The sequence below is a fragment of the Monopterus albus genome, unplaced genomic scaffold (genome assembly GCF_001952655.1).
Source record: "Monopterus albus unplaced genomic scaffold, M_albus_1.0 scaffold18.1, whole genome shotgun sequence".
Classification (NCBI taxonomy): Eukaryota; Metazoa; Chordata; class Actinopteri; order Synbranchiformes; family Synbranchidae; genus Monopterus; species Monopterus albus.
This window is the reverse complement of record NW_018127898.1, coordinates 1,250,213-1,261,895: the sequence shown is the minus strand read 5'-3', so window position 1 is coordinate 1,261,895 and position 11,683 is coordinate 1,250,213. Positions and strand designations below refer to the sequence as shown.

General features: G+C 37.6%; 2 protein-coding genes across 2 annotated transcripts in view; one reads left to right on the top strand and one right to left on the bottom strand.

Moving 5' to 3' along the window:
* The window catches only part of LOC109956014 (natural resistance-associated macrophage protein 2-like), a 9,916-nt gene extending 7,675 nt beyond the window's left edge, over nt 1-2,241 (bottom strand). Inside the window, 2 exon segments of the mRNA XM_020592775.1 lie at nt 484-620; nt 2,150-2,241. Coding sequence (XP_020448431.1) covers nt 484-620; nt 2,150-2,183 — 171 coding nt within the window. The 5' untranslated portion in view covers nt 2,184-2,241.
* Nucleotides 2,242-6,786: 4,545 nt separating this feature from the next.
* The window catches only part of ankrd52b (ankyrin repeat domain 52b), a 13,360-nt gene continuing 8,463 nt past the window's right edge, over nt 6,787-11,683 (top strand). Inside the window, exons 1-12 of the mRNA XM_020593087.1 lie at nt 6,787-6,969; nt 7,558-7,641; nt 8,000-8,078; nt 8,286-8,356; nt 8,480-8,680; nt 9,134-9,221; nt 9,461-9,603; nt 10,280-10,492; nt 10,666-10,744; nt 10,878-10,992; nt 11,141-11,223; nt 11,352-11,442. Coding sequence (XP_020448743.1) covers nt 6,943-6,969; nt 7,558-7,641; nt 8,000-8,078; nt 8,286-8,356; nt 8,480-8,680; nt 9,134-9,221; nt 9,461-9,603; nt 10,280-10,492; nt 10,666-10,744; nt 10,878-10,992; nt 11,141-11,223; nt 11,352-11,442 — 1,274 coding nt within the window. The 5' untranslated portion in view covers nt 6,787-6,942. The remainder of the gene's footprint in view (nt 6,970-7,557; nt 7,642-7,999; nt 8,079-8,285; nt 8,357-8,479; nt 8,681-9,133; nt 9,222-9,460; nt 9,604-10,279; nt 10,493-10,665; nt 10,745-10,877; nt 10,993-11,140; nt 11,224-11,351; nt 11,443-11,683) is intronic.

Here is an 11,683-nt window from a genome sequence, read left to right as displayed (position 1 = left end):
CTAATTATGTAATTGTGATTAGAAGGAATGTAGTAATTTGGTGGTTGCGGGAATTTAACCAGTGTAGTTGTTTAGTTAAATACTTGGGTTGTGTCAACCATAGTTTGGATCACTAGGGGTAGAACTATATAAGTATTGCTTCTTTCTACTCCCTTGCAAGCATGTAATGACTAAGCATTATCAAGAGAAATTTCTATTTTTTTTGGTTGTATATGGTAATTGGTTTGGTTGTTTTGTGTTACATGTTGATTTCCTTTTTTTTCTTTTTCTCTCTTTTATTACATGCTTGGAATAAATAAATAAATAAATTCACTGGATTCAACCAAGTGTTCAACTAAATGTCCAACAAGAGCAAATCATATTTGAAAACATAATAAGTATTGATAATCACACCCATAACATTCAATCCATAATTACATCTGAGCCACAATTACAAGCTTCAGTTTTGCTTCTTATTAGACATAAAGCAGTCACTGTCAGTACCTGGTTGACATCTTCAGGAATGGGCACTTTGTCTTCAAAGTATGTGGAGAATTCATCGTTCTCGGCCACAGGTGAGGCAGGAGGAGAGATGGCGCTGAACTTGTTTGTATGGACTCCATTCTCCTCAGGGGGGGAGACTAATAAATCCACACAAGAGGGGAAAAAGGGACTTTAATTACTAAAGAGAGAAGGTCTTTGCATCAGTTGTTAACATGTTTCCAACACGCCAGTCGTTCAGGGGCCATGACAGAAAATTACTTTTTAAACCTGGAGCTCATTAATTGTAGTTTTGAACTTCATTTCATACAGAACACTATTTACTGCAGCATTTCACTCAGCATATTCACTTCCTGAGATTTGAGGATTTGGAAGTCCGAGTCCAGCTGGCCCAGCACGTCAGTTTGAGTGAGCTTATTGCATTACCGCATCCACAGTGTACTGACAGGTTCAAATAGGTTGTTTGCTCCATAAAGCTCTGATATCATATGAAAAATGGACTGTGTAGGCAGTAATATTCTCAGGAACTGGAAAACACCCGAAGAGCCTATTTTTAAGGACAGTGATAATGACATCATATACAGCATGTGTGACAGGACAGAAAACTCCTTACTCAAGTGGGGCATGTACATTTCTTCTATAAGTACACAGGTAAATAGACTGGATGGAAGCATTTCTAAGATGTTGATAATGCTCTATAATTTCCTCTTAACACTGTTTTGTTGTTTTACATTCTTTTAATTTCCACTTTCCTTTCTTTATACCAAAACAAGTTTTCTCGTATTACAGCAGACCCTCTCATATTCCAGTGTTGAGGTGGAGGAGTTGGAGTGTGCTGTTTATAACAGTATTCATGTTTTCTTCTGGTGTACAATGCTTGATCAGAACATAAAGTGCAATCCATTAAAATAAAGAACTGGGTGTAGGCATCTGTGGAGCGATGAAATAAAATTTTGCAAAAGCATTTGTGTCACTTCGCAGTTTTTACCAAATCCAAAACAAGATTTTCCATTTCTTACTGATGAAAATATTGAAAAAACAATTTTATACAGCAGTAATGTTTATTATATTTAGACCACGCTCAACTAAATCAAAGTGATTCAATGACTTTTATGTTAAGTTTGTACTGGTATCTCATCTGGGAGAACTGGATTTTTTATTAATGACCTTTTCAACAGTTTATCTGTACTAAAATGACCTACAACCAGACATTTCCTGCTTTCTTAAAGAACTTCATAAGTCCTGGCTGGAGTCTAGGAGCATTATTAAAGAAAATGAACAGACATAAAATGATGCAATTTGTGCAAGTTCGCTGACCAGCTGCAACCAGTGTGCAAACCTCTGAAATGCTGACAAGATTAAAACAATTCTACCTCAATTTCAAACCTGCCACACTAGTGATTTTGTTTAAGACCTACTTTAAAACCTAAATGACAGGTAACTCTGTAACATGTAACTAGGACTGCATTATTGAAATCTTGAACCCAGTGAGTGTACAGCCATGTTTTCTAATATAATAAAGGAAAAGAGATTACAATCAAAAGACCAGCACATGTAACAATCTCACATAAAAACTTTTCCAAGACCTGTAAATATTTTGGTACATTTTAGAGAAACATATAATCATTAATTATTCTAAGTATACCTATCAATGTTACATGCTACTCACTGAGTTTGGACCTCTCATTCTTTTCTCCCTTCATTGCCAACTCACTGTTAAACCCAAAGTCACAATGTCTCTACTTTCATATGACTTAGCCTGTATAACCCCCCCTTATTTGTCATTAGACGTCATTTGACAGTCTGACACAGTGTTTCTAAAAGTTGCTCACTAATATAGAGAAGTAAAGACCACACACATGCCAAACATGCTTGGAGTTGTCAAAAACTGCAACAAACAACAACCTTGAGCACAAATAATATGCAGGGTAACCTTAGCCTTACATGCATCACACAAGCAGTAATAAAGTTTATAAAAGCAGCTGTGATAATTAACAGCATTCAGATGCTTAAATAACGTTAAGAAAAATGAACCAAACACATTCCGAGAAGATAATTGAAGTAGATTTTTATAAATATACTGTCAGAATAAGAGTTTGTGATGCTGCAAGTTAAATCCTTATGTAAAATATAGTTTTAACTACTTCTGTCAGCAAGCAACATGACCCTGACATGCTCTGTAGCCTTGACCAAAAGCTCAGTGTTCAGTGTTGGAGAACACGGCGGGTGCGTCTGCAGTGTGATGGCCATGTTTGTTATCTTAAGCAGTTACTACCTTCAAGGAAATCTCCGTCTTCCTCGGCCTTCATCAGGGCAGGCTGAGGGATCCCTGGGACCTCAAGGGATGAATATCAGCCAACCTTGAATAAGACATAGTTACAAGTTAACCTCAATGAGTAGGAAAGCTGTGGCTGTTAAAGGTAACAAAATCATTTTTTCATGAAATGTGTGACTTCAACATAAGGCATGACTGTGCAACACTTTGTTCTTTCTTTATTAAAAAACATTAAGAAGGTACAAGTTATAATGATGACTAAGCAACTGAAAACTCTCAATAGGAAGCGAACTGACCACTGTCGCCAGAGTTTCATTTCCACCACATTATTCTTCCTCTCATACTTTCAGACTCTGTACCTTTTAACTAGCAAAACCACAGTCTAACAAAACAACAGGACTTCAGAACACAGCACAGTGTGTACCTCCTCTGAAAGCGCATGACTAAAGGGGTTTGTGGAGTAAAGGACAAGCTGAGAGAGCAGACAAACCAGCTTTTCCAACAGTCAAGGTTTCCACAACAATCCCACTTCCTCTGGCTGAACATGTGCTAGAAATAATTACCAGGTTTTTTTGTCACTTTCTTCAGTAGCAACAACTAATTTAACAGCATTAAAATGTCACATTAGTTACCAGCAAAATGTGCAAACCCAAATATCCCCAAAACATGTCAAAAAGAATCAATCTTTCCACAGAACATGAATTTCTGCTGCGGAAAATGACTGCACTTTTCTAATCAACGTATGCAATTGCATTCCTGGAGAACAGTTGTATTGCTGTGTGGGGCCTTATAAAACTGTTGGGTCTGGCCACGGGCCCTGAGATAACTCATCACTTTGCTGCAGGGTGCTTCACTCTCCTGAGTGCTGACCTGTCTGTCATGTGTCCTCTCACGTGACCACAGTCAGTAGCCACACTCCATTCCTGAACCTCAAAAAGTATAAATTAGGTTTCAAATTACTTCTGCCAGCACTGAACGTGTACAGTAGTCATAGCACATAAAAGGTATGGTATATAATAAATTAGTTATGATCCTAAATTACTACAAATTTACAGTTTAATACCATAATACCATTGATATTCTTGCTAGCACACATGATGTTGGAGGGGGGTATCAGTGTGCTCCAATCATTTTTACCAAACTGAGTCAAGCCCAAACACTCTCCATAGTCCCCCAGCAATCAACTATAAGCTGCTCTCACACACACCACAGTGAATTGAAAGACTGTCTCATCCCTGTTAAACATACCCTTCTTTTAATAACAGCTTATTCAGTCAACAAACTATCTAGTTGCAAGGGTCACCATAAGTAGGCTTATTGTATCTTGCCCTGAGAGACAACTGGATCACAGATTTACTTCCCCTAGTAAAGCCTCACTAACAAACATAAAAGAATAACAACATCTTTAACAGATGTTATTATATTAGATGTGGCTGATCATACATCATGGCCCCACACCTCTCCCTGTGTCTCAAAGAGTATTTGCTTCCAAACAAAACAGTACTGTTGACAAAGACTACAAGGGAGATTCCAGTATGCACATACTTAGTATTTGCAGTTGATCCCTTTGTCCTGGCTGAAGGTGTTCCTAAATTTCCTCTTTTCTTTCTGACAAACACAGCAATCTGTCGAGGCACCACAGCAAACGGTAACTGTACTTTGTCCGTCTATAATCTTGAGCTACCAGTGTCTCAGACTGGTCCTTTTAAGTACATTGTGCTTTGTGACAAAGAACTGCTGCACCAGTAGATTCTTATCTGCGCTACATCTGACATGATGTATGGCACTGGTCCTAGTGTGACCTATATTCCAGTCCTGAATGGTGAAGATTACCTTACAACCGTAACCCTTATACAGTGAGACACAGCATGTATAAAAAAAACAAAACAAATGTATGTGGTAGGAATTTGGCCAAAAGGAATCCATTTCAAGTTCTACACATCTTTTAATAGTAGTAGCAGTATGAGTTCATACAGGAAACATTGCCTTGATGATTCATTTTGACTCTACCAAATACGGCAAAGTTGTAATGGTTAAGCTGGTGGAATCTAAATTAAATTGCTGATGTAACTGTAGGCCTTCTAAACAACCACATCACTTAGTCAGCCACTTCACTTCCCTCAAAGTTTCAGCATCAACAAACACTATAAAGGCCTTATCTGCACAGAACAGGCTTCACAATCACTACCGTACATCTACGACAACTCCCCAACTGACACTTGATCTCTAATGTTACACCCCTCAAATTATGACCTTTGCAGGCTTTTGTTCTCCATCCACAAAAATATATATCAAAATAGTAATATCATGAACTTTGCTCTTGTAAAAACTGGTCAACCAAGAACATGGACACAACTCATTCGTAGCATTGCTAATTGAACGATGAATGCCAACCTGTGTTCACATAAAATTATGAGCTTTCTGCATTTCCTAGTTGGACTTTTGCGATTAGTTTCAAATGTCCAACCACACACACACACACACACACACACACTAAGGCTTAAAATTGTAGATAAGTAAAACCAAATATTTATTCAGAATTGCATCACTCATGTTCACAGAAATTTATGGAACAGCACACTTTTCTTTCCTAATGTGACTGACAAGAGATGTCAGTGGGATATTGATCATGGCAATTATTTAGTTTACAACTGACTTCATGCTTAGTAGAGCTGTGACTAAAAATGGTCATTAGAAGTTAAACAATCTACACATAGGCAGTTTCACATTATTTGAAAAATGGATTATAAATAAAAGTGTATTACACAATAGAGTAATAAGTTATGTTCCACTTTCCAGCACATACTGATATGAAACAGATACATTTTTCCTTGCATCACATTACTGTATTAATTTCTCGCTGCAGGTGGTGAGTACTTTTCTGTAACCATTATTTGCACTTCACTGACAAATGGACACAGGAGGAAATGTACTGTGCCTAACCTAGGATATGGCTATTAATTATCCTATTTTAGTGAGGACTTCTAGCATACTCTCACTCACCTGCAAAGTGCATGAATTAAGGAAAAATGCTAGTGTGAAAACTCCAGCAACACTTGAAGAAACCTACTAAAATAGTGGCTGATTTATTTCAATTCATTAATGGACTAAGCGCTGCAGCTCCAGTTTGACCATTTCCACCACAGGCAATCAAATGACAGAAAGAGTATGCAGCTGATACCTGAAGTTCTTGCTCTCAACTTGCTGTGGTAACTACAACACCAGTTAACAGGGGCACTGATTTCACGTAGCGACCCCCTCAGTGGTTGTAGTTAGGGGAAATACATCTCGATGGGAAAACAGATTTCAACACAGCTTCGCTTAAACTACTCACTTGTCAATCCAAAACACTGGTGAAACAAAGCAAACCTGTCCGCTATTTAAGTATGCAGATGCGTGAACTTAGAGCAGCATTAAGCATCACATTCAAGACCTATCGATGAACCTAATAATATACATGCTGATGCGCTAACAACACTGACTATGTACTATGTGAGATCAAGTTAACAAGTTTTTATGTTAGCTAGCTGTCTGTTAGGTACTGCTGAAGTTACTAGTGTCATAGTATGAAAACGACCTTACCTGGGTATAACCTCAAGTTATGTGAGAATAAAATAACGGACTGGACCTTCAAACTGCTTCCATATGGCTAACTAAGTAAGACATTACCAGGCTAAAATCCATGAACGTCGTGTCTTTCATGCTAACTGTAGTCACGCATGTTCATACACTGCGCATGTGCCCCAATACTACACTGCTCTGATTGGTCAAATTATATGAGCTAACTCAGCACTGGGTTTAGACTAACAGGCGAAGTTAAAGGTCTTGTCCTTGGCTTTAGTACAAGCAAAAGCACAAAATTGATATCAAAAATTTTCATATATGTAGTTAATAGTAAATCTAATTTATACTGGATATGCAAAATATTGTCAAAGAATATAAAATACAAGATTAAACTAGTGTTTTTGAGCATATCAATTGACACATTTGAGGACTTCAGGGTTTCCGTACAATGTCTCCAACTCACGTTTCTTTGACTTCTCGCGATGTTCTCACAACTGCGATAGACACATATCACAGCCGCTAAGTAAGCTAAAGATAGGCTAATTAGTAGCTACACGGTGACATGTAGCGTCAGCTAACTTTACAGTTAGTCTCAATGAATGCGCTTCGAGAGTGACTGAGACATGGAGCTAAGCAATATCAAGGACCAGGTACGTTAAAGAATAAAGCCCTTCTTGTTGTGTAACAGTACTTCCTACCACCACCGAAAACAGCTGACTATTCATGAGAGCGACATGTCGAACAAAGTTTGCTAACGTTATTCGGCTGGTTATTGTTAACGTTACAGATTTATTACCATGCAAAACTAGAATATGTTTTGGTTTGCCCTGTGGCTTTGCATGATCGGTCTTTGTAGAATTTCAGAGATTAAATTTTGTAATGCACAACTATCATTAGGGCAACGCTAATAGGGAGCTCTGATTAAATAAAAAGTGCAAAACTGAAAACTACATTTTAAACACCGGCCTTTAAATGGACCTACATTTTTCTGCTACATTTTGTTTAACGTTATCTGTTATGGACAAGTCCTGATGAGTCCTTAACATTCACAAAAAGTATTGCTAGAAGTTTTGCATGATTCAGTTGTTGTTGTTTTTTTTATTGCTGCTTCTGTTGGTTTTGTTGCTTTGTGCAAAATGTTATCTGAGAATAAACAATGATCCAAACGTAAATGAAATTCAGCCATAAAACGTTCATGTTGTTCTTTATTTGTTTTGCATTTCAAATCTTTCTTTCAGTCTCCATTGGTCCAGGCTATATTCAACCGAAATGCTGAGGAAGTGACATTTTTGTTAAACCATAATGGAGATGTCAATTCACTGGTAATATCTTTGCAACAATGTTTATATTTTTTATTTTTTGTGTGTATGTTTTATTTTTGATTGCATTTTAGTTGGGTTCAGTTCTTACAATCTATACAACATATTGATTCAGTATAGATGGTTTAATTTACTCATGGTTAAACTTTCTGATCAATTTTGATGCAATATATCAATTAAAAACAATGTTTCACACGAAGTGGCCAATGCACACAGAGCAAGAACTAATAAAATGAAACTATACTATAGCTGAGCAAACACTGAGTCAGAATATAAAACATTTATAGAATGGAAGATAATAAGGTTAAATGTAACAAAATATGTTTGTTTTTTTCCACTGATTTTTCTCTTTTTCTTTAAGGACCAAGAACAAAGCACACCACTACATGCTGCTGCTTATTTGGGGGATGTCCAAATTATGGATCTACTTATTGCTTCAGGTAGAAAAACAGCTTATCCTGCTGTGAAATATGTCCTAAAGTAGTATATAGGAAGCCTGTTATCAACCACACACACTTGTATACATTTTCCGGCTAGGTCTTTATGTTAATGAATGCAATAAGTTAATCACAGACTGAAGCATTTAACACACCAGAAATGCTGCAGGTCAAACAGTAAAGCCTAATTTTGCTTTTTCTTTCTTATAGATGCAAATGTCAATGCTAAGGACCAGGGTTTGCTGACTCCTTTACATAGAGCAGCTGCCTCTCGAAATGAAGTATGTTCCTAATTTCAAGACACAAAAGGAGAAATTGAAAATAGTCATTTCTTAGGACTTGACCACCAAATATTAATGTTTAATGTTTGTATTTTTAGAATTGTATGCTTTTTTTTGTCTCAGAGGGCTGTGGAGCTGCTACTAAAGCACAAAGCCAAAGTCAACACACGGGATAAATTCTGGCATACACCTTTACACATGGCAGCTGCAAACTGGGCTACAGCCTGCGCTGAAGTTCTGATACCACATGTGTGCAGCCTGGATGTTACAGACAGGTCAGGAAGGACACCGTTGCATCATGCAGCGCACAATGGCCATGGAAAGGTAATCTTTAAAACTGATAGTAGTGTTCTTCCTGATCTTGAATCGTTTATTCCTTTATGGTTGGTAGTTATCATTTCAGTGCATAACAAGGCTTGAAAACAGATTTCCCTGACAGAGGTGAATGATGGCTCAAGATTCAAGATTTTTATTTGCCATTTATGCATAAACAGACAGTCTAGGGGGACATTTTGGAAGTTGTTGCACAATTTTAGAAAAATGCCTTCGTGTCATAATACCTGTATAATAATGTAGTTTCACACAATATGTGCTCCAAACCAAAATATAGCCAAAATATATACAGAGCCTTATTAGAATAAATGTTCAAGTATGTTTGCTATACTGCTACCAAAACAAAATGACAGTATCTACTGGACTATAGCTGTTGATTGAGATGAGATGAGCTGAGCTGAGCTGATAGACACACTGGCTGATGCAGTTATTATGATTCTGCAGATGGTGAACTTGCTCCTGAGCAAAGGTGCTAACGTGAGTGCCAAAGATAAGAAAGAAAGGCAGGCAATCCACTGGGCTGCTTACCTTGGTAAGTGAGGTCACTAATAATAATATATAGTATGTGATTGTGCCTAAAAATCCCTAAAACAAGTCACTGGTTGTCAGTATGGTTAAGTTACTGGCATTTTATTTCACAATCTAATGAATGCTATATTAAATTGGCCTGTATACTGACAGCGCTTCAGTTTGCAGGCTAAAGTGACTAGGCTGTGCTGTGATGTGCGAACATAGCAAATGCTTGTAGTAAATGTTGAGATCTTCTTTCAGGTCATTTGGATGTTGTGAAGCTGCTGGTGTCTCACAGTGCAGATGTGATGTGCAAGGACAAATGTGGTTACACTCCGCTCCATGCTGCAGCTGCCAGCGGACAGTTAGATGTGGTCAAATATCTGTTGAGACTGGGAGTGGAGGTAAAGTGGCTTGGTCGCATCTCTATAGGGGAACTCGCACTGTTTTTCACAGTATTAACCAATTATAGCTGCCATTTCTTTTATTTACTATAAATTCTTACAGGACATTATGGTTAAAATGTACTTGATATTGCTGCATTTGTCTTAGGTTTAAAATCAGAATGAAGATATCAGGAAACACCCTGCTCAGTTACATTCCTCAAACCAAAGTGGTCTGTAGCTGTAAATGATTTGAAACAAGACTGGGCATCTGTAGCGTAATGACCTACAGAGCTTCAAGTGTGGTTTAATGTTGTTCCTGGTCTGTGTCACTAATTATGCTGCTGCATTGTCACTAGTGGGTAATCTGCTTTTTGCTGATAACACCAGGGTCATCTGGTCATATAATACATCTTTACATTCACATATAAAGATATCACCATTTTAAAGATATTATTATATTTACAAGACTTTTATAGTCCGCACAGTCAATGGAAGCAAGAATTTAGTGAGGAGGAATTTGCTGAATTTGACAAAATCTGTAATGATTTGAATTGTGGATTGTACCTTTAAAATATCTGAATGTCTGAAGGTATTATCAGCAAAGTCAGCTGTCCACCTGCAGTATTTCTTTGGCTGCAAATGAGGCTTTTAGTGTTGTCAAATCACCGGTTATGTTTCATCCTCCATATCTCAGATTGATGAACCCAACACTTTTGGAAACACCGCGCTCCACATGGCCTGTCATGTGGGGCAGGACACCGTGGCCACAGAACTGGTGAACTGCGGTGCCAGCATCAATCAGTCCAGCTACCATGGCAACACGCCACTGCATCTGGCTGCCATCTCCTCCAGTGGGGTGATGTGTCTCGAGCTGCTAATCAACAACGGAGCTGATGTCAACATTCAAGTAAAGAGCTTGTTTTCATAAATGGATTTGAAAAAATAAAAACAGAAGTTTAAACAATATGTATTACTGGATTATAGTCATTGGTCAGAGGATTAAATGTACCATATATAAATTTTGATGATTTATGCCATTGTTTAATTAAACGTGTTCTTAAAAAAATCTTTGTTTAACAGAATAAAGAAGGAAAGAGCCCTTTGCATATGGCTGCTATGCACGGGCGTTTCACAGGCTCCCAGATCCTGATTCAAAATGGTAACATAAATCACACTTCGTCCTTGTGTAACACATGACTAGTTTTGAAACACTGAAACTGTATCCTCATTGACTTTAAAAATCAGAGCAAGCCATTGTCTGAAACATTGTTTCCTTCTGCCATTGTACACAGGTGGTGAGATTGACTGTGTTGATATCTGTGGAAACACTCCTCTGCATGTTGCTGCCAGATTCGGTCAGGAGCTGCTGGTCAGCACTCTGCTGACAAATGGCGCTGACAAGTCCAGGTGAGTTTCTCCACCTGGATAATTGAAGCGCAATCATCATACAGCGTATTAAATTACTATAAAATAGTTGCTCATGCAAACCAATAATTTAAAAAAGTAAGTTTAAAGTTTAAAAATCAGTAAATAATCTTTGTTATGATCACTGAAGACAGGGGATTCATGGGATGCTTCCACTGCATTTGGCCGCGCTCTTTGGGTTTCCAGACTGTTGTCGAAAACTGCTCTTTAATGGTGAGAATGTGTCATCAGTCATCAGGCCCTGTGCTTTTAATTGTTTCTCTTCTTTTTTACATTTTAATAACTGACACAACTCAAAATATTTCCACCTAAAGTGTTACTGTTGTTTGTGTATTGTTCAGGGCAGTTTTACAACATTATGTCAGTTGGGTTTGACATAAACACCTTGGATGACTACGGAAGAAGCTGTCTGCATGCAGCCGCATCTGGAGGGTGAGTGAACAGTCATGTGCATGTTCTTAGGAAGGTCATTTGTTTGTTGTAAAAATATTTCTCCATGTCTTTGTTGGATTTTAACCACTATTAAAACTCATTTAGTTTTGCTGTTTCTCTGTTCTTAAAAACTGTTTTGCTCGTTATATTATTTCTGAATGTAATTGGTTATTTTAGACAAGTGATAAAAACAATGAATGTAAATTTAATACTGCATGAAAACATAAGCAATAGTAGATGT